The sequence below is a fragment of the Thunnus albacares genome, chromosome 6 (genome assembly GCF_914725855.1).
Source record: "Thunnus albacares chromosome 6, fThuAlb1.1, whole genome shotgun sequence".
Classification (NCBI taxonomy): Eukaryota; Metazoa; Chordata; class Actinopteri; order Scombriformes; family Scombridae; genus Thunnus; species Thunnus albacares.
Window position 1 is genome coordinate 12,138,071 of NC_058111.1, and position 23,906 is coordinate 12,161,976.

At 40.2% G+C, this 23,906-nt stretch overlaps 1 protein-coding gene across 4 annotated transcripts in view; it reads left to right on the forward strand.

The window, feature by feature from the left end:
- pitpnm3 (PITPNM family member 3) overlaps window positions 1-23,906 on the forward strand; it is a 100,449-nt gene that overhangs the window by 71,121 nt on the left and 5,422 nt on the right. For 3 of the 4 annotated variants that reach the window (XM_044354625.1, XM_044354623.1, XM_044354624.1), the window contains exons 6-17: window positions 583-772; window positions 2,393-2,515; window positions 3,130-3,314; window positions 6,599-6,756; window positions 7,245-7,415; window positions 15,712-15,912; window positions 16,018-16,166; window positions 19,585-19,701; window positions 22,602-22,718; window positions 22,833-22,981; window positions 23,223-23,372; window positions 23,642-23,825. In XM_044354625.1, coding sequence (XP_044210560.1) covers window positions 583-772; window positions 2,393-2,515; window positions 3,130-3,314; window positions 6,599-6,756; window positions 7,245-7,415; window positions 15,712-15,912; window positions 16,018-16,166; window positions 19,585-19,701; window positions 22,602-22,718; window positions 22,833-22,981; window positions 23,223-23,372; window positions 23,642-23,825 — 1,894 coding nt within the window. The remainder of the gene's footprint in view (window positions 1-582; window positions 773-2,392; window positions 2,516-3,129; window positions 3,315-6,598; window positions 6,757-7,244; window positions 7,416-15,711; window positions 15,913-16,017; window positions 16,167-19,584; window positions 19,702-22,601; window positions 22,719-22,832; window positions 22,982-23,222; window positions 23,373-23,641; window positions 23,826-23,906) is intronic. The other variant, XM_044354626.1, reaches the window with a different exon arrangement.

A 23,906-nucleotide genomic window follows, 5' to 3' on the forward strand; every position in this document is an offset into this window, starting at 1 on the left:
AGTGTCATATGAAGTGTCTTGCTTTGATCTGCGTGTGCACTGTCACTGTGACACACACACACACACACACACACACACACACACACACACACACACACACACACACACACACACATATCCATTAAAGACTACACAGCAGTAAAGACACAAACACTCTGCTTTCATTGCTGGTACCTGCGTAGGTTTGCTTGTGTTTTATTCCTTGAGATAACATCCTTCTTCTCCTTATCTTGCTTGCACAGACACACACTCCAACACACACCATACCATTGTGGAAAAGCATTGCCTCAAATCAGATAGAGTGCATCATGAACAGATTGGGTGAGACATGAGTAAATGTAGGATAGTTAAGGGGAAGCGTACCACAAAAGAAACTCAGACATCCAGAAATTTCTCTAACCTCATTTGTTTTGACATTAAGAACTGATGATTGGTATTTTAAAAGTTCTGAGGAAACACCAACAAAAGGCTTTCTTTAGACATAAAGTGATTATATAATCTGTTGTGTTTCCTCATATCTTCCCTCTTTTCATCCACTCATCCTTTCTTCCTTGCTTCCAACCCATTGTCTTTCTGCTCCAGCTTGAACCCTTACAGCTACGACGAGAGCTGTGTGTCCAGCAGCGTCGACCATCTGCCCTTGGCTGCCCTCCCACTCCTCGCTATTGTCTCACCGCGCTACCAGGATGCCGTAGCCACCGTCATTGCCCGGGCCAACCAGGTCTACCGCAGCTTCCTGCAGTCAGAAGATGGCCAGGGTTTCACGGGTCAGGTCTGTCTCGACTTCTTCTGTTTGGAGAGGAGAGGAGAGCTTCTACACTCTACTCTCTCATCTAGTAATGAGCTGTAGGCACTTTAATGGAAGTCAATGGTTGTCAAAGGAAGTAAAGATTGCTTTTGAGTGGGCTGTGTAATCTGTGCAAACTATGGGAGCTCAGGCCCTCAGAGGCCTCCAGACCTCTATTGTTTAAGCAGCACATTCCACTCTTGTGCATAACAACTACTAGGCTCTTGATACAGTAAGAACCCATGTTTACTAATTAGGTAATGGCCTGTGAAACAATTAAATTGAATTTAATAGCATTAGGTCAGGGCTCTGAAATGCAACTTCTCTTTGCTTATTTTAAATTGTATTAAGTATTATAAATGTTATTAAAAAGTCAGGTCAATGAGCGTAATGGCAGGCTGTCCGACAAATAATTGAAAAAAAATATGTTTTTCTGCAGTTTTTTTCTTTAAAGAAGCATTCACTGCTGTAGTTTAGTGGCTTGTTTGACATGAAAACGCTCAGATGTTCAGGCCTTGATGGCACATGATTGAGTGGTCAATACAATCTTGATTAGCTAATAAACATCAGCAAAAGACATACAATCAAGAGGTACAAGTTAACAGCCCCAGAGGTGATTACAATAAAGGTAATTACAACCACACCAATGTCCATTATTCTTGATTAGTTCTCGCCATTGTGGATAGATAGTGTAAGTTGTGATAGGTTGATACTTTATATAATCTGACATGGGATTTAGAGACTAGTATATAATGTTGATACCCGTGTTTCTACCTCCCTCTCCCACTTTATTTCTACAATGTGGTTTGGTTGTTAAAATGATCAATTCAAATTACAGTCTGTCCTATGCTCTGCAGTTTTTTTTCAAGCATTTTTTCAGTAGATTCTTTCCCGGTGATCATCATCTGGATGGAAACAGGAATCACCATTTAACTTAAAAACAGGAGCTGTGTCCCAGTTCTATACTTCTGCATACTGATGCTAATGAACAGGAAAGTCTTCTGTGTGAACACTCCTAAATTGGACAAACTTTATTCCAAGATGGTTACTCCCACCGCTGGCCTTGTGAATATTCTAAATGAGCTACTATGATTCTGTTACATATTTAACAAGTGAAACCAGATCAAAACACACTGTGTATAGTATGTTTTTAACGATCCCCTCCAGACATATTTTAGCACATATAAAAATATTCTCCTTTGAATAGTAATTTGTGTCTGATATTCCACAAATTAACTAGTTGAAATTCTTAAAAAGACATCTACACCTCCTCCCCCATTGAAAAATCCAGAATCTATGAATATACAAATATTTTTAATTTCAAAAGCTCATGTTTAACCTTCTCCTACTTCGTTGTAAAGTCCATTCTCAGTGTATGTCCAATGGAGGCTTCAAGTTGCCACATCACACTCCAAACTAGTTGTGATTTCACAAATCATAATAATTGTACATGTGCACCTTCAACTCTGATTTTGGTTGAGCACACAGAAACTTTTCCTCTTCAGCAGGTGAATGTGAAAACAGCCTTCTACTGTCAAACTCTGCTGACTACTGGTTGCGTGCATCACATGTGGAAGGAGTCTAAATCGAACATTTTCCGAGCAGGTATGCCTGATGGGCGACTGTGTGGGAGGTGTGCTGTGCTTTGATGCTTTGTGCTTCAGCAACCACCAGAGACCTGACAGCCCCAACAACAGCAGCAGGAACAACAGCACTGAGAGCCTGAAGGTGGGAGCTCAGTCTTACAGTCATGACATGATGATGATGCACAGGACTGTACAGAACTGGAGGACTTATTAACAGCTGGGGAAAGAAAATTTTACTGGAGATATATGATTAAGAGATCACTGCAAGTGATCAAGATCACACACTTGTGGTATACCTTGTCTTCATCAGTAGAGTTAATTACTACAAGCAAGCACGTGTACACCAGTGGCAATGTCCTTTTGTACAACTCCCTGTCCTCTCTGGTAAACCAAAAGAGACTTAAAATTCATCTTATTTCAGTCAGCTTTTCAGTACAACACCTCTATCAAAGCATGGCTTCTCCAAATGTCTTTTATCATTCTGGCACAGTGGCAATGTCCTTGGCAGCATGTCTTTCTAAAAGCTTTAATATAATATAAATGTAAATGCTGTAAATAAAAGACACATTTGAGTTTAATTTTTTATACTCACATCTAATAGATTCACTCTTGCAGTGGCACACACAGTTTTCCCTCCCACATTTAACTGTTCACTTGGGAAAAATGTATCAACTCCCATCTGATTACGTGTGTAATTTCCTGTCGCCGCGTAAGAAGTTTTTTTTTTCCGTTACACATTCTCCTCCTTCTTCTCAGGACAACTCAGGCCTCCTCGGGGAGTCCAGCCCGGGTTTGAGTTCTAGTAAGAGGCTGAGTAAGAGCAACATTGATATCTCCGCCCCCAACGAAGGGCCACAGGGCGGGCCACCGCTCAGCCGGAAGCAGAGTGACTCTTATGATGGAGACACCTCATCCACGGGCCAGCACAGCTTTTTTCCCAGGTAGAGCAGCACAAATGAACACACATACACAGAAGGATGGGTGATATGACGATATGGACCATGATTATTATTTTTACAGACATACAGTACATATATATAACAACAGACAACTATGTAAATAAAGTATTACCAATAAACAGATGATAAAAAATATGATTTTCCAGATTTTAATATCACCATATGTATCAATATCATGATGTAAAATTACATATTTTATTCATGTTGCCCACCCTTACCCACAAACATACATACTAGCAGTGCTACATGAAAAACCTAACCTCTGAAACCAACCTTGCTGCTTCCACTGCCTAACTGTAACCATTATAACCTAAAACTGATCCCGATTCTGACCTTTATCCCCAAACAAGCAACTCCTAAACCTGACATAACCTTTAATACTGCAAAAACAATCGTTGTCATACTATGCTGTATACACATAAATGTTAATATATACATCCTCAATGCCATATTTAAGAAAAAGCCTTACTTATCTCCTAATAATCTTGGACTTGGATCAAATCACTTTGACTGCAAAGTAAAGAAAAATTGACTACATTTCAAACAGCATTCGAATGCAAAAGTCATGAGTTGATTTTATTTATTCTCTTCAAAGAAAAAGTGACCTTATCTGACTTCAGTGCAAAACCAGCACTCTTATTTTTCATGGTTAAGTGCACACACCCATACATACATTTATACAAACACACTTTGACAAAGGTAGAAAGCATGTAATCTTAATCAGACTGCTTCTACTTCACAACAATATCTGTATAAGGAGGAGGGGGGAACAAATTTGGCCCAAAACAGCGTATTTTCTTTTTGAAATAATGATAATAATTATATAAATTGATACATTGTTATGTACATCTGTAAATTTCAAAAGTAACATTTGAATAATTTTATGATGAATTGAATCCACACAACAACACCTACAACTTGGCGAAAGGAGCAAATCACTATATTGTGAGAAGTGTTAGAATTTCTGCCACCCATTTCAGACCATACAGAATTTGTCAGCTCGTTAGGGCTTCATATGATGACCCAGATGTTGCACACCGACTCTCATCCAAGCTTTTCCTTGAATGTGTCACCCTGTCTTGCTCCTGCTCTTTATCAAAATTTGCAGCTTGACTGCCGTGCCTGCCTACCTGCCTCAGCCGGGCTATAAATAGCCTGTTTGTGCCTGTGCCAGCCAGTTTGAGTGGAAGACTGAGCGCTGCGGGTGAATTTAGCTGGGTCGGTGTGGCTGGAGGGGGTACGGCTGCCATGTTGACTCACTTCAAGCAACCAGTGTTCCCACTCAAAATCACACGCTCCACTAGGCTTACACCATCACAGCCACACACACACACCAGTAATACATTCACTTAAGACTAGGATCCCATCAACTCACAGTTATGCCACATTGTGTTCATGGCGGAGCACCTCTCACCTTTCACATCTTGTTACACTCCTGATTAAGCCTGAGCTTGACTGTGTGGAGTGTGTAACCTCTGCTCTTGAGTGTGCTCTTTTCCCCTACAAGTCCCCCTGGACATTCCCAGTCACCAGGAGGCTTTATTAAATCTCCTTTTCCCCCCTATTATCCATCCTATCAGAGTGGCCTCTTGGATGGCTGTCTACCTCCAGTTCACTCCATTTCAGATGTTTCCACATGCTCCTTACTCTGCTTTGGCCCTGGCTGTGACTTGCCTGTGAGATCATGAGCAAATGGTCATACAGTAACTCTTGTGCTCTCATGAAAACCCAGGAAAGTGCACTCAGTGGTTTCTCACAATACCTCAATGTTAGGGTGTGTTCTGACTAATTTCACCGATGTTTAAAAAGATAGTAATAAAAATAACAAGAAAAACATCTCAATCACCTAAATGGACATAACCAACATCATTTAGAAATCAATTGAGTCTGAAGTGCTCAGAAAAAAAAAGATTACGTGAAGTTAAAGGCTTGGTCTATGCTGGATGCCCATAAGGAAATATATTAGCCGTGCTTAAGCTTAATAGGGAGGCATCAACATCAGATCTATTTGCTGCTGCTGAAAGGCTGGGCATTTTGAGGCACGCCGTATGCTCATTGCTCATTATTGCTCATAAAAACATGTCAACCATTCACTTAACTTAACAGTTAGCTAATGCAATATTTGTCATATTTGTTTAACATATTGGTAACTTTGTGCAGTTAAGTGAGAAGTGGTTATAGCTACAAAAAGGGAAATTTATTGAATTCTGCAAAAACCCATCCAGGCATAAAATATCAAAAACACTTCATTCAGTGCAGCTACAGGCAAAATAACTGTTCTGGAGGTACTGTAAACTGTAATTCAGCATTTTTATGTGCCTATGAATGAGAGGGACCACTTACTCAGAGCATGGATTTTTGTTGAAATATATTTAATGTGTCAGTATTGGACACGAGTGTTTTTGCAGAAGTAGAATGTAATTGTTCAGTCATGTAAATATAATAAATGCATTTTCAGTGTCAGACAGGAAAACAAACAGATCAACCGACAGTTTCCCATCTGCTTGGTATGAAGAAGTGAAGGAGTGTGCACATTACGAGAAACAAGACAAAAACCAAAATAGAAGCGGAAGGCAATCAAAGCGCTATTGATTTGGCTTTTAAAGATGGCTGGAGACTGATGGCTAATCCTTTTTCCCCCATGCAGGACTTAATGAGGAAATGTTGGCTCACTAGAGAGCAGAGCAATCTCGTCAAACAGCAGAGGGTCATGGCTGAGAACGGCTCGGCTGTTCAAACAGCCGTAAGCATGAAGCAGCCTGTGAAGGCTGAGTGAAGAGCTGCTCAGGCTGAGTCATAAAAGGCCCGGTGCTGACAACGACCCCAGAATGTTAAAACAAGCCAGCCTACGACTGAATCAGGACAAAGCAAAAGCATCACTGACTCATCTGTGTGAAGACCCACATTTACCTTCCCAGTTTCAGCATGCACAATATTGACATTTAAAATGTCTGATTACCCCTACATTTCTCTCGGAATAAAAACAAAGCTGTTCAGTTTTATTGTGCAATAAATCCTGTAGCCTATAGGATCATTCATTTCTTGTCATCAAGTGAAATATGCTTTAATATTGATGCTGAAACATGAACATGGGTAAAAGCGATTCTTCAGCAAAATGTGCCTGTCAGAGCAAGCATCGAGAGTGAGCTCTAAACCCTCACTCTAAGCTTATGGCAGCAGTCAGTCAGCACTTAGGGGAAAATGCACATTGTCATATTTGCCATTAAGATAACATTCCACATTTTATGTCCGCATCTGTTCCCCAGTTTGACAAAAGAGAGTACAGAGGCACGCGGCAACAGTAGCACCAGTCTGGTGTTGAACCCAGGTCGATTTGACTTTGAGGTGTCAGACTGTTTCCTGCTGGGCTGTCCGTTGGGTCTGGTGCTGGCCATGAGACGCACTGTGCTGCCTGCCGTCCAGGGTAAGACTCAAAAACACACGCAAAAGATATGAGAGAACGCTTTTCTTCATGTATGTGTACATGCACAAACAAAGAACAGAGCAGCGTTCTTCATGTGTGCATTAGTATTAGTCACCTATAATGAACTATACTAACTGACATGTACGAAGGGTTCGATTGATTGATTGAAATGTGAGTGCAATATAACACAGTTCATTGTAGTTTACTACAACAAGGACCTCTGATGGAGAGCATAGCTTAGAAAATGCTTCCACTCATTGAAATGATGAGAAAATGTAAATGCATAGTTATAATACAATAAAATAAATGTTTGTGTTTGTGTTTCACCTGGATTTTTATATAGATTTCCTTTTTTTAAAATCTAAATATAATGAGCCCTAGTTATGTTATTTCAAAATCCTTCTTGTGACACAGCTACACTTAATACTGAAATCACACATGCTTTTCCTAAATGGCCATGCCTGTCCATTGTGTTTTCTGACCCTCAGTGAGCCAGCTTCATCCGGCCTGCTCTCAGATTTTCAACCTGTTCTTCCCCTCGGACCCTTCAGCCTCCCGTCTGGAGCCACTGCTGCAGCCTCTCTTCCACAAGTTGCCACCATTTGCTGTGCCGCGCTACCAGCGCTATCCTCTAGGAGATGGACGCTCAATGCTCATAGGTAAGAAAGGAAATCAATTTACCAGTGTGTGGAGATGCGAGAGTACCTCCTGCTGAATATTTCATTGGTTAATCTATTTTCTGGTATAATTGCATTGCCCTATTAATAACCTTTTGGATTTTGCATTTCAAAGCTGATGTGAAACCTTTGAGGAATTCTGTTGCTGAGACTAGATTACAGAAGCAGAGAGATTCATTGACTCAGTAATGTGAATTTTCATGGGTGCAAATGTATGTACACAGAGCCTCAATACTCAGAGCCTTGATCCCATCTGTTTGAGCTTGCCCTGCAAAAGCAGAGTCAAATCCTGCCCCCAAAGCCTGGAGTTTGAAGTAATTATACATCATCTTCTTTTGGTGCAGTACCTTTAGCCTGCCACCGCTCTCTGAGGATCAGGCACAGTATGTGAGATATTAGTCTGCTAGATGTGGCACAGTACTGCTGTAATCCCCCTGGAGGGCTTGGTTGAAAAGACTGAGTCCTTAATGAGTCACTGATTTATCTGAAGCATGTTTTAGCCCACTTTTGGGACAGAGACTCACTCTAAACAGCAGTTATGACGCATCGCCTCGTTCCCCTGCCTCTCTATCCACCTACCTCGCTGAGAGAAAGTAGGACAGATCATTTGTGCTAACAGCCTGCAAGCATGAACCCAAATGAGAAGATAAAGCTTTGTGATTTGGTGCAAGGCTTTAAAAAATTAAACCCTTTACTCAACATGTAATAATTAGGAATATGTAACTCAAAACAGCTTTGTCTGATGTGCCATCTCACTGATACAGAAAATTAGTTCCATTTTGTCTTCAATTATAGTGAGAACAGTGTGATATATTGTTAGTAAGACAAAAACAGGCACAAAGTGTTCGCCTTCTTAAGATCGCTGTAAAAAATGTATCACTTAATTATCATCTCTTATGCACAAAGTAAATAAAATCAGTTAAAAAGCAACACTAAGCACTGTGAATGAGTGATTTTAAGTTGTAGGTGAGATTCCTCTCATGTCAGATCTATCTAAAAAAAACTTGTACAACCAAAGTAATTATTAGAACAGCTATATCCCTCCCTAAATTTTCAATTTTCATCCATGCAGATGGCACGGACAGAAATATGAATTTCCAGCAAACGCTACAGTGTGAGCAAATCAGAATTAAACCTGAGTCCCAGCTTAATGTTTTGTCATTCTGCGCTTGGGCTCTGTCAGACTTCTCTATTAGGGATCTGCAGAAGGCCCAGTATTTGTATTTGTATCTGTATTTGTTGAGGCAGCAAAATTGTTTGTATTTGTATTTGTGTTTGAATAAAAGTGGAAAGAGGTTTAAAAATCCTGTTTTTGTTTTTATTATGCTTTTATTTTTATTACAATTACAATTTTAGAAAATTACAGTGTCACAATAAGTGTTCCCTTGGGAGCACTTCACTTGAGCCAGTAGCTCAGCTTTATCTCTGGGCAACACCCCCAACACCGGGAGTGATGTCCAAATTAGGAAATGTGCATCATGTAGTAGGTGGATGTGACTCCCTTCACTGAGACCTGCTGATAACAGCGGAGCAGAGGAGAGAGACTGAGATAGCGATGCGAAAGTGACCTGCACACAAATAATTTTAAAAATATTTGTATGAAACAAATATTCATAAAAAAACCCACTATTTGTGCTTTGCTGAATAACATTTTTGTATTCGGGCACACCCCTATCCTCTATTTAATGAGAACATTTTGGAAAAAATGTATTAGTGGATACACTGTGAGAAGTGAGGGCAAGTGTCTTCACATTCACAATGGTCATAATTCAAACTGTCACAAACTCACCCAGAGTCTGTGACAAAAAAGGGAATCACATGAATAAAGTTCATAAAAATGACATTTTTGTCAACTTAAGCTTAAATAATAAAATAATAATAATGTTAGTCAGCTCAGTAATGACTACAGTGTGTGAATGAATGTAATGTATGATGCATACAAATACAAAACCCTAACCAAACTGGATGATGGAGGCCTAGGAGGAAGAGAAGAGAGAGATGTCAGATATTAAGCCATTTAAATAGGCTGAGACCCAATTTACAGAGGTGTAGGCAGCTTCCTGATGTCCTCTCCAACTCTGCCTATTGGCTCCTGAGCCAGGAAGCCAAACAAACCACACAAGCAGCAGGCAACAAGAAGGGAGGCCAAACACACAGACATATCAATCAAAAAGTAATTTATTTGATTCAAAGAGCTAAAAAATATTAACTAACTAGAGAGACATCAGTTGTATTAGCAGTGTGTGGATGGGTAGAAATATGGCATAAAGCGTGTTGGCTGGTGCAACAAACCAAACAAAGGAAGAAGGCTGAGGGCCCTGCAGTAGACCCAGCTGAGAGAGAGAGAGAGACTCCCAGAAGGGCAGTCCTTTTATGTCTTCTTGGAAGCCCAGCCCAGATGGGCATATACGACAGGCGACCCTCCCAGCTCCACCTGCCAGCTAACTCCCAGTATCTGCAAAAGAGGCAGCAGAGCAAGACAAACAAACAGGCAGAGTGGGTAGAGCTGTCCCAATGCCAATTATTGCAAATGCATTGTAGTTTTTTTTATAAATGTCCTGTCATGTTTAAATAAAGCCATAACGGAACAGTTACATAGCACAAACCTATGTTTAAATGCCAAAAAGGATATTAATTTTGCAGGTAGATGAAGCCAACATTATATTTTATCAACATAATATTTAATCAAATTAGCTTCTATTGGTTTATTTGTTTGCTGTTTCAACAGGGAATCACGAGTGATTCTTCTCTTTTATTCATGTGTCCTGTGTACAAAAAAACCTATGACACATGATAGTAAATAACACACGGATTTCATCCTCGTAAACTGGATGCCCAAGCTGTGATTTATTAATTTAATCATGTTCAGCAAGTCACAAAGTGGGATGCTTGACGCCTCTCAGAGCCAGTAGTGCTGATAAAGGTGATGAAGTGTAAAGCAGACACACAGCATAGGCTTGCAGCTATACTGGGTTTTAATTATGGGTCTGCATCCCTGTTCCATTGATCGGTCTTGGATGCTGTCAAATTATGTGTTAAATTAAAAACCATAGACAGGAGCACAGGGGCAGAAACAGACATACAAACACAGACACGCAGAAGAAACAGCGGCACACATCACCCATTTCCTGCTCTGTAATATGGTAATTATTTGTTATGAAGGCATGGAGAGCCAATCAAATCAGGCTCCTATGGGTATGACTTTGACATCAACACCCGTCAACAGTGGAGCTTTTATTATGATGAATGCTGCTAATATAGAGAGAATGAGTCTTCTTCGTATTGATTTCCAGCTATGGTCCGAAGGGAAAATATGATCATCCAAGACAGCAAGTGCACATGGAATTAGTCATTTTTATCAGTATTGATCACATGGCTAATGGTGCTTTAATGTAAAGATGGTATTGTAGTTCTTTCTTGCTCGCCATGAAATTATTTCCTAATAGGATGCTGCTGCGTGTCGAGGCTGAAAGCATGGTGAGGACCGAAGGGAGGGCGCTGAGTTAAAAGTCTCTTTCCATCTCTTTTTCTTTCAAAGACATTTCAAGGCCACAGTGCAATCATTCTCCCTCACCTTATGAATTCTCTGCTTGTCCTTCCTTTTACCACTGTCATCAGCTGTTTCACTCTCCCCTGGATCCTACTTGAATCATAATCTTTGTTTCCATAGTGGTCATTGAATGTTACTGTAATTATTTTAACAGCTTTTCTTCTTCTTTTGTCATTCAAAAAACACACAGGCTCTCTTTTCTCACCCTCATTCTTTGTCACCATGTAGCCCCACCTTTTCCTGCTAGCCCTTGCAGGTTTTTGTGTTGCTCATCTTTCTGTTTCTTTGTGTGTGTGTGGTTGTGTGTGTGTGTGTGTCAATGAATGTGTCAGAGTCAGTGGCCCTTTCTCTCGCCTCTCTCACTCTGAATAATCTCTCTCTCTCTCTCTGCCTCTCTGTGCTCATTGTGCTGTGAAGGAAAGACAGAGCCTTGCTAATGTTCCAGAGGCTGAAAGAGGCTCCTCTGAGGGGTGTAGGGCAGGCCTCATTAATGATAACAGATTGTATGGTGTGTTTACGTGTTTGTGTATGTGTGTTAGTGTGACTAAAATTGGTGAAATCACTGATAACAATATATACTGTATGGTATATGTTATCAGTTAAAAACAAGATTTTGATTTGGGAATATGTAGTAGGATTTGTGTGGCATTTTATTATCATCATAACAGTCCAAACAACAGATTTTGATGTGATCCTATCCAATGCCAGAAAGAGTGCCCTTTCATTTGTATTCTACTCATGGATGGTGTAAATAAAAAAAATCAAAGATTTGACCACTGCACTTCAGCATGAGATTACTACTGAAGAGTCTGCAGTAGTAGCACAACTCATCTCTCTGTCCAACGAATCCATAAACAAAATGGCCTCTAAAACTTCACCACAACACTATCTGCTAATCATATCTTACTACAATCACATTTCAGGATTACAGTCATATTTCAATATACTGTGGGGTTGCAACTAACAATTATTTTCAACAAACAATTACTGTTTTGATTAATTGCTTAAGGTGATTTTTCTGCTCATAAAATGTCATGAAAAAGGCACAGTATCCCAATGTCCCATCAAACTGAGTAAAACAGCAAATCCTCAGATTTGAGAAACTGAAACAAGTTTTGCTTCATAAGCAACGATTAATTGACTTTCCCTACTTTGTTTGTCAAAGTTACTCTTTTTCTCTCTCAAACGCAAACACGCATACAAGCTGCAAATATTTTCATGCATGCACACACAACATCAGTTGAACCTTAACCCATTGTATGAAAAAGGATGCAGTGTTATCTGGTTATTTAATGGCGAATGCATTTTAAAATTATTCAAATGATTTAAACCACCCTAAACAATCCTTAACCAGCAGGATTTATCTCTCTGCCCTACATGATCAAAACAGACCTATTAGATGGAAAACCATCCAATCTGGTGACATTGACACAATCACAGTGTGTCAGATTCCATCATCGTCATTATTATAAGAAATCCAAATGCTGATTGGTCTTTGCCTTGACTGCGGGGATTGATTCTTTCTCACGTCCGAGAGAGCGGCTGTTAATCCGTATTCTGCTGAAGACGCTGATCCTTCACAGACACAAACACCCAACATGTAGCTGCATCTGACAGTTTATTACCATTTGGGCAAGTGGTAGAGAAAGGGTTAATCTGTCAATAACTGGCTGCTTTGTGAAGCAAAACTCAATATTCTGGGTGATAATTTGATACATGCACATACAAACTGATCCCCAGTTACAATTATTGAATGCAGGCAAGCACATATGCTGTCTACGAATGGAGGTAGTGCCTGCAATGCTAATGGTTGTATGTAGTCTGAGTGGAAGTCATGTAAACACAGAAAAATTGTGTCAGATGAAACTGTTAGGAGAATCTTTTCTGTTACGGAGATGCAGCATAATCCTGCCCTATAAAAGACCAACCCAGACACACTGTGTTCTGGTTAACATTTGCAGGCAAGCAGGAAACACTTGCTCTCATTTTATATCAACCGCCTTCAACCGCACTGCTGCCTTTTTCTAGCCACATACCTCATATCCTCACCATCACATAAAAGGGAATCCCACTGGATTGACTCATATCACAGTAAATGGGAGAGAGTAAATGACATCATATAGAGGTTGGGTCATCTGTGCAGTGAGTCTTGGCCTTATTGTGACACTAGTGCAGTGCCCGTTCAAAATGTGCCTGTTGCCAACAGGCCGATTGCTTGGCCTCCAGTATTAATGTTTCAGTGCATATAAAAATCAATACTGTTGATGTGAGGTGTGAATGAGTATATACACCAATGACATGAAAGAAACTAACATTCTAGTATATACAGATGCTACGTACTGCAATAGTGAATCTTTTCTCATTTCACGTATAATGAGGGCTGCATTTAAAAATAAAACACGTAACAGAGCTTTTGAAAAAATGTGCATTAAAATAAAGTGGATTGATCACATTGGGCTCTTAGATTGTTTATTTTCTGGAGCTTCGGTTTGGATCATTTGAGTGGGTATATTTGCTCAAAAGATCTGTGCTCATATGACACATACTAGTTTTGAATTGCACTTGGGAAGTAGCCTATACAAAGAGTCTGTCTATTCTTGATTAAAAGCTGTGTTTTTGCTATCTACTTTTCATTTTTTAGAGCATGCCATGTGAGAAAACTTTTCTCAAGCTGAGCTGATACTAAACGGTAACGTGAAATTACTGCAGACCACTGATTAGTCAGTCATTTATTTCACTCACAGGCTTTCTGTTTCAGAGAAAGCTTTCCACAGCTCCCTCTCTTCGCTCTGCCTCTCTCTCTTTCTTTTCAATTCAATGGGCTTTATTGGCATGAAAGTTTTGAGAACAATGTTAATATTTGTATTAATTATATATATAAACAGTATATCCTACGCATGTATGTGTGTGTGTGTGTATGTGAATGCATGAGTGCGCTGTGTGTGTCTAGGTCATTGACTGTCCCTCAGGTTGTGGCACATTGATACATATTGTGCAGCAAGATATGCCTTGTCTCCTCCTAGGAGTATTTTTTAACATTGAGAGGTCATTAAGCTCTTTGAAATCTGAGATTACAGAGTTGTACAGAACTTGTTAAAGTAAATGTTCCTTATTTCTTTAAATGCTTTACATTGTAGGAGGAAGTAGTAGTCTCTCTCCCTCTTACACATGCGCTGCCATGCTTGAAACTCAGCATTCACACATGAGGAAAATACAACAAAGATTTTTCCTGCTGTTCTTTACATTTACTGCTGCATTAGTTGGATTTAATTAATGGCTGAAAAGGAGAAATGAAGAGGATTAAAATGAAACAGAAACGAAGAGCATCTGTCAGCACAATAAACCACCTGCTGAGTGTTTGATGGCTGCTTATTTGTGCTTTAGAACATAACTGCCATGAAACAATCAGAAAATAACGTTGTATTTCTGTCATTCAACGGCTTTTTCTCCCTCCGTTCTCTCCCTGTCTCTCTGTCGCTCGATTGTGTTCTCAGCTCACTCGCTCTCTCGCTCTCTTTTTCTCCTGTTTCTTCAAGTTTTTTGAGTCAGGAAGCCAACAACAAAGCCTAACTTTTAACGTAATCAAACCAAACGAACAGAGATATCCTCCCATCATATCTCTCATGGCAGGGTTGTACAGCTCTGATCATGACATGCGAGAGCCCAGAAGCCCCGCCCTCCTACTGCAGAGCAGAGCGGCTTGCTGACTGCTTGTTTATTCAAACTTAATATTAATCATGTCACATGTCCAAATTACACCACATTGCACTTCCTTGGGTCCCCAGCAATGCACCTATCAAGTGTGAAGTTGATCAGATGAACGGTTCTCGAGATGCGTGAAGGACATACATACCCTTTAGTAGAGAGGTACTGTACATGCAGTACCGATCAAAAGTTTGGACACATTTTCTCATTCAATAGAATGGGAAGGTGTGGGAAGGTACATCCCATTGAGTCATATGAATGTTGTTGGGATTGGTTTACAGGTTGTTGCTGAGGTCAATCATATGTGGTGCACTATGTAGTGCTGTGGTGTAGTAGAGGCTCAGTTAGACATGGGTCAAGCCATATCCATTATCGTAAAAGAGTTTCAGAATACAGGTAAAAGAGGGAAACTGTGAGGGAGAGCTCTCTGATGGATTTCAAAGAAAGAGACAGGCCTTTCGCTGTGTTGTTCAGCTTCCTGTTGTTCAGCTATGTCAGGCATTAGATGGAAGTTGCATTACTTTCAGTGTGGGTCTTCTTTTGTCCTCAAGCTGTATTATAGTGTTAAAAATAGATGTGTTATTGAACCGATGTTGGTAGATCCACAGTGTCTGGTGAAACCATGTCTCCAGGGAAAATTCTCATTTTCTCATTATATAGAATTATCGCAGAACAAATAGGAGAGAGCTACACAGAGACATGCTGGTGGGACAGAAGAACCCAACATGATAAATTATTTTACTTGTCAGCTGCAGCCGAGAGCAAGATGCTTCGTGGGACTTCCAATACAGTTGGATTCAACACTATGAAGAGAAGAAGCCGTCTCTGTCATTGTACTGTTGCTTGTCTTTGGATTTCCTTGATGAAACACAAAGCAAGTCGATACACAGCAAGAGGCTATCCTATTAGGCAAAATAACAGCATTGATTTAAAGATTGTTGCCAGTCAATTGCTGTGTGATCAAAGCATTTCCTTTCCTCTCTGTTTGTCCTTCTCTTTCCCTCCTCTTCTCACCCTCCCCAGCTGAGAGTATTCAAGGCCATCCGAATGTGTTTTTTGAAGGTGAACAAACTCCTGGGGGTCCAGCTTCACAGGCCTCCTCTGAAACGAAGACCGAAGGAGGAGGAGGAGGAGAAGAGGGAGGTCGCAGAGCCAGCGTGACCAGTGTAGAAAGTGAAATGTCGATTTGCTCCATAGGCCAACTGAGCAACACCATTGCTAACAGTGAGTGGGAGGGAAGTTGAGAGACAATTCAGGTCGATGAGGTTTCACAGCTCTTAGTTTGACCTCAGTTTTACCCATGTATCTGCAAACCTGTGTATGTTTCAGTTTCCAGTAGCTGGTGGGGCTCCAAGAGGCTGGACTATGCTCTGTACTGCCCTGATGTGCTGACTGCCTTCCCAACAGTGGCTCTGCCTCACCTTTTTCATGCCTCCTACTGGGAATCCACTGATGTAGCAGCTTTTGTTCTCCGGCAGGTAGGACAGTGTCATTGACAGCCTAATCGTTTCCTCCCCCTTCAAGTTTCAAAAGTATTATCCAAATAAACATTACAAATTTATGTTTTAATTTTTAGAATTTTTTGCAATGGAGGATACTGTATATGAATGTATGTATTGCCTTATGATGAGTATACTTTACCCCAAGCAACCACAGTCAACTAGCATAATTTGAAGGCCCTTTCAGATCAACACAAAATTGTTTGCGGATAATTTGAAATTTAAAGTACTGAGAATGAATATGACTGAGTCAAAGGTGGAGAGGTTTTGTAAACAAGTTGCTCTGGGAATAAATGAAACAAAATGACAAAGGACATGGCGTGTGCCCAGTCCCTTGTTCAGAGCATAAGTTTGCGTGTGAGCCCTGTCTTCACTTTTGTAACAATTGTGGTTATTTTCAAACACACGGCCTCAAGGTTTGTTTGCATCTTTCACATGTCGTTATAACCAAATGAGAGCAGCAGGAAGCCAAATGCTTTCACTGCCTCATCTATTTTTCACATTAGGAGATGTAAATGGCAAATGGACTGCATTTATATAGCGCCTTTCTAGTCCTCAGACCACTCAAAGCGCTTTACAATACATGTCAACATTCACTCATTCACACACACATTCATACGCTGAAGGCAGAGGCTGCCATGCAAGGTGCCAACCTGCTCATCCGGATCTAATCAAAGTTGCTCAGATCCTTACGCTTGCCCATTTTTCCTGTTTCCAACACATCAACTTCAAGAATGGACTGTTCGCTTGTTGCCCAATATATCCCACCCCTTGACAGGTGCCATTGTAATGAGATAATTAATGTTATTCACATCACCTGTCATCAGTGTAGTTGCCATAATCATCAGACCCATTGTGAGTCAGTACAGCAAGAATACAAACTTTTTATTCTACACAGCAAGAAAACACACATTTATATGTATAGCATATGCACAGGATAGCATTTCATGCACAGGGTATTTGAAAGTACTTCAAATAAGACACAGAGACAACAAAAAATGACTAAAATAAATAGAGGAGAAAGTCAATACAATAAAAAGCTGACAGAATAAAAAATGATTGTGCAGACACATGCCATGTTCTAGATTCTGCGTCCTATGTAACTTTTCAGGTGGAACAAATACTGTAGTTTGAGGTAGTGAAATGTGACGTTTTATATTCTACTCTCTTGGCATTAATCTTAACCAAATGATATAACTTGTAGAACAGCAGTTACTATTTAATGATGTCCTCGTGCTTCACAAACAACTCTGCATATATATATATATATATATATATATATATATATATATATATATATATATATATATATATATATATATATATATATATAAAATGAGATTTACTTATACATTTTGAACATAAATATTGTTAGCTCAAGTCAGAACCCAGTCTTAGATCATGACTTATGGATGTACAGCTGAGAACACACTACACAATGATATGAAGACCAATCTCTACCATATTTTATCCTTGATGAGTGATGGTCAAGATTTTGCAGTGGTCTGCAGAAAAAAGGGAAGGTCACCATTGACAGCTGCACATTTTATCTTGTGTGAAGATGTTTAGGATTAATCTCACGCCTCACCTCACTTCAGCCTGAGGCCAGCGGGAGGCATCACAACTATGTCAAACATGTTTGATTTTATGCCTGGGATCTGAACAAATCTGACCAGGATTTTGTGGTTTGGGCGGGCTATAAATAAATGTAAAAGGGCATGACTGTAAGCTGCAAACAGCCTTTAAATGTGTGGTGGCAACTCTTTTTACATTTGGGTAGGATTTTAAAGGCCTGCAAATATGTGCTCAACTTAAGTCCCCTCACATTTCCATATTTCTACCATCAACTTTCTTAAGCCATAAGGACTGAAGTCACCACCTTAGATGAGAAGAGCCTTATTAGTGCCACAAGTGCATATATTTATAGCACTAAGAGGGAATTAAACTTTATACCTCCATCTACTAACTGAGCTTCCCATGAAAATATCACATCTTTAACAGTAATTAAGTTCATGTGTATTTATGAGTCTGTGATGATCATTTGTTCACTGAATCCTCAGACACCAGACAAGAAAAAGCAGGACCAAAAAAAAAAAGAAAAGGTATATTTCATCATATCCTATTAAAAAGGCACTGGAACCACTGGCAGTCTTTGAACTTGATCATTAGAAAGCAAAGCTCAGAGAACAGATTTTTCGCCCAGCTGAACACACAGGAAATAAAAAGTGCTATTGACGCCACCAGGAAGCTAATAAACCCAAAGATCATTATTTTGGTGCAGTGCTTTTCATCTCCACTACATGCCACGTCATATTAGAGGATTGTCATGGAATTTAAGAGCTGCACAGAAAGGCTTAGTGATTTAAAGTAATTTGTTAAAATCGTGTCATTTGCCGTCAGTCCAAGTTCAGTGTCTAAGAGTTTTAAAGGAGCCTCTTTACTGTAGGTGTCACTGTTATGCAGGCAAGTGGACACAAATGCAGAGACAACAAGCAGGCGACAAGAACTGAAGAAAATAATTTTACCAGACTCTGGTTACTGGCAGATGAAGACAAAAACAGAACTGACTTGAAATAAAGAAGTAATCATAGAACAAAACACAGCTGGAGTGACGCAGGTACTAAAGGAGGGAAACACAAGGATTGCTTAACAATAAAGACAACAAGGGTGTGGCAGGCAACAAACAGAGCAAGGCAAACAACACTTAAGACTGAACAGGTGTGCAGGGGAAAACAGCCTGAGCAGGACTACAGCAACACATGAGAAACACAAGGTTACTGTCAACTGTCAAGATTAAAACCAAAGCGAGGCAGAGATACAACTTAAGAAAACAAGAGCACTAGACCTAAAGGAGTAACAATACCAAGCTCAAGCACTACACAAAGAAACACAAATGGAAAATGCAGTTATCACAAACAATCTGTAATCCAGAGCACACTCAAAAAACACACAGAGCAACACCAAAATACCTCAAAACACAAAAAAATCCAGAAACAGAGTCCGTGACATTAGGTTCAAGCCACCCAGTGACTGAGTCAGGAATGATATGCATGACTTCTTTCAAGTAGTGAGTGGTAATTTTCTTCAAGCACTCCATATCATCCCTTAGCCCCTAATCTGTGTCAGTGCTGCTCTTGTCACAAAAGCTTTCCACTAGGATTGTGATTTATGATCCCTAAACATAACAGCAGATTTAATTTCAATGCTTCGGATGGTAAACCTTCCACGTTATTATTGTCTATCCTTCAATGCATCGATGTGCAGAGAGTCCTCAGGTGAGACTAGAGGCATTACCGATAGACAAACGTGTTCTGTCTACTTAATGGAAGGATGTGATTTTGACTGTGTGTTTGCTTGTGTGTGTTTGTCTGCTCTTATATCATGTATTTGTTCACAGCTCATGCGATGTGACTGTGTGAAGACCCAGGAAACGGACAATTTGGACTCGGCTCCGTTCTCTCCCTCCAGCCCACGAGAAAAATGGCTCAGAAGGAGGACACATGTCAAACTAAGGGTAATGAATTATTAGGTGGTTTATGTTGTATAAATGTATTTGTGTCCTAGTTTGCTCTGTAGGCTGACAGAAATGTGAATTTAATTTAATTTCAAACTTTCTGTGGACACATTCATGGATATTTTTATTTCATTTTATTTACAAGATGTTATTCAACCTGGAATATTTTCTCTAAGGTGCCTCTCATTCTCAGAAATACACCCACCTTTGCAAACACACACACACACACACACACACACACATACATACACACACAGCAGAAATTGTTTTTCAAACTGCGCCTGTCACAACGGCTTTCATGGCATTCATTCAAACTAAAAATACAGTTGTCATTAACTGCTGAGATTGTAGCACTTTAGCGCTGTGGTCTGCATGAATGGTCTGTGGCCTGAATTTCTTAAAATACTCCCACACTTTCACCTTGAAGCACTGAAGCATGCAGACACACAATTACTTGATGCTTCTGAGCCCTGTAGATCTGGACAATCAAGGTCACTTTGCTATCTGCTGAACGCGCCTTTTATCTGCTATTTTCTAAAGACAAGAGTTTAGTGACTGCTTGCTTTTCATGAGAGCTATGAATAGAGCTGTGTAACCAGAGTACCATGGAAACATACTGTATATCTATATTTGAGTCTTTGGAAGTTGTTTTTTTTCTCAGTGTCATCTTCTTCATGCCTCACCTTGGCCAAGTGATGTATCTCTGACATAAGTGCTTAAAGAAAAGCAGCTCTGAGAAGTTGCCCCTGTCCTGAATACCATTCAGTATGTGCAGATTTAGAGCTGCTCCGTGCAGATCCAATCTGGGCACAGCCAGCTCATCTGCTGCAGAGTGATACTATTCAGAGAGGCTTGGCATCTATTTCTGATCTTCCTCTTCTTGGTAAGAGGTCTTTGTCACAGCTGGAGGGGGACCACTAGTGTGGCTGTTTTTTCTTGTACGTGTTGCTCCTTCGCAGTCAGGGGTCTGACTGTCTCCGATTCATTTCTTCCACGCTTTTGAATGGATGGTGAGACACATGTTGCTTTTCTGTTTTCAGATATGACTGAAAAGAGAGTTCCAAGTGAACTGTGTCGAGGACATTTAGCTAGATATTAAACACTGTCAGGCCTCCTCAAACCTCAAAATGATAGACTATAACGCTGTATGTTCTGTGTTTGCGTGTGAACATGCATATATGTATATATTGCTTACTCTTCATGCTTGCCATCAATGGATCAGTAAGTGAAACCTCATGCTGGCAAATAATTAATTGTTGACAAAGCTAACGCAGGATAACAGCTGGAAATGTTGAACTTCCTTGTTAGATGTCACATCCTTTAAATCAATTATCATTAGTTGGTGTGGTGAAACAGTAAAATGTAACTGCAACACGGATCACATTAGCACTTAACAATATTTGTTATGTGCAGATGCTTCATTATCTTTCAGTTGAGTGCAGTCAATAAACAGCAGAGCAGAGTATTTTCAAGTAAACAAAATGCCATTGCAGCCTCTCCCTCCTGATGAAATCAACAAATAAAGGTGTGAATAACAATAACATTTATTGTTATTGCAGTACTTGAGTTGCATTTGTTAACTCTTGAGATCGTACCTTTTGTTATAATAGCATTATTTTACTTTATTTTATATGTACATTAAGTATTTTGTTCAGTTAAAAAGTACAAATTAAAAAAACTCTTCATACTCTAGGCATAAATCCTGCACAAGCTTGTAGCACATGATGGTCTTTATCATACAATCTACAGAGTAACAGCCACATTTCAAGGAAAAACGCAGGGTGTGGAAAAAGAACATGTATGCTGAGCAACATCTCCCTGGGTAATGTAAAGGTTACAGAAATGGTGGAGAAGCTGGTAGGAAAATTAAGGTTTCTTTCATGTTGGTCCACAGCAGAATCTGAGAATTGTACATTAGGCTGCTGGTAATATGCCGTTAAAATGCAACCATGTCCGTAAGAAGAGATTTAGGGATTAGTGTTTCTCTGCTGGCTCACTCAGAGGTACTCACTGAATGGTGCAATAAGGAGAAAAGAACAACATAAGGAAGCTAAATAGAGAGTTAAAACTCTTTTCTGTAAGGTCCCACAGTGTATACCTTAGAAACATTTTGCTGGACAGTGGAATTTGAAAATGCAATACATCAAAGCAGGGAAAGCTTAAGCCACCATCCCTCCTGTTGTTTAGTAATGTATGTCTTACAGGCTGGTAAATATCGGTCATGCAAGGACACCCGTGGTGATTTTTAATAGAGTCTCAGTAGTCCAGGCACATACGCAAATCCTTTTATAGTCACGTGTTCTACATATATCTAATGTCCACATTTGTGATGGTCCAACATTTGGTGCTCACTTTATCTGCTGCATCCTCATTGCTACAGTCCACCGCTGCCTGCTTTTAGCATTTTAACTCCCCATATATGCCCAGCCTCCTCCTGTGTTTACATTTAGTTACTCTTGAGAAAAATATTTGCCTCTTTAGCTGCTGAATGTTCTATTATGTTCATTAGCTGGTGGCTAACTTTGTCATTGTCACTTTGTCATAAAGACTTCCTGCTGCATCTGGACCATCTGCAACCCTTTAACATTACAATTTGATCCATTGTTGGCAGATTTAAATTTTTGTTCATTTTTGTCAAATGTGTATGTGTATCTCAGGCTCTGTTGGGAGCTCATGGACAGTCTATGTCAAACTAGCTCTGATTCTAGCATGCAGTTTAAACCTTGACCTTGTGATCATTATGTGTGACAAAATGCTCGCAACTCAAAGTCCTGCTTTCTCCTTCATCTCAAGGTCTTCATCAATGAATGCTAAAAGCTATTCCAGAGCATCACTTGAGCAGCAATAAAATGTGTCTTGACTAAACTGTGCTTTATGCTACTTTTTGTCACGTACCCTAGAACGTAACTGGCAACCACAGGGTGAATGATGTCATTGCCACCGAGGATGGACCGCAGACTCTGGTTGGTCGCTTCATGTATGGCCCCTTGGACATGGTGACCCTAACTGGAGAAAAGGTGAAAAGCAACAACACCATTGCTTATTGTTCTCACTCTAATCTACTAGTATACTGTATGTCTGTGTATCAAACACTTATGGTACATTTATCTCTGTCTGTTGACCCGTCTTAGGTGGACATCCTGCTGATGACACAACCCCAGTCTGGCCGCTGGGTGCACTTTGACACAGAGGTGACCAACAGCAGCGGCAGAGTCACATATACCATACCCAAGAGCAAGAAGCTGGGCCTGGGAGTCTATCCGATTAAAATGGTGGTCAAGTAAGGATCCATGTAGCATGCCCTTCACAGAGTCCTGTATTATCAAATGAAATGTAGCAATACATAGAAAAAGGAGAGAATTATTGAATTATGTCAATGCCCTTCCTACTTGAGCTTCAAGCTAGAGAGTGCAGTATAAAGGCCGGCCTTTTACGGAGTAACAACCATGTGTAGCGACAGCAGTTTCTCATGATATCTTTCTCTCGTTTTATCTCTCCTCCCTCACTCTATTTATCCCAAGGGGGGATCAAACAAGTGCTGAGGCCTACCTGACTGTGTTGCCGCGAGGCATGGAGTGTGTGGTCTTCAGCATCGACGGCTCTTTCGCTGCCAGTGTGTCAATCATGGGCAGTGACCCAAAGGTCCGCCCTGGAGCTGTTGATGTCGTCAGGTCAGTCTCTGAATGAATGTGTGTGTGTGAATGTGTGTGTAGGCCAGAGTGTTTGTGCATATGTGTGTGTGTGTGTGTGTGTGTGTGTGTAAATGAAATTCACGTCTTGAGGGATTAAAAAAAAGATTCAGAAGGAATCAGAAGATAGTGTGTCAGCTTATGTGCGCATCAGATTTTTTAAGGATTTAAATGTGTCCTTTCTGTGATATTGCGACAACTGACAAAAGAATAACTTTGAAACGTGTTTGATGTTGTGTTACTGCATGCAGGCACTGGCAGGACTTGGGATATCTGATCATCTACATCACAGGCCGTCCTGATATGCAGAAGCAGCGTGTGGTATCTTGGCTGTCACAGCACAATTTTCCCCACGGGATGATCTTTTTTTCTGAAGGCCTGGTGCATGATCCGCTGCGACAAAAGACCATCTTCCTCAGGAATCTCATACAGGAGGTACACTTTACATACATACCATCTGACATTAAGTGGGCAGTTAATCTTTCTTATAAAGCATGTGAAACATTTTGTTCTCTG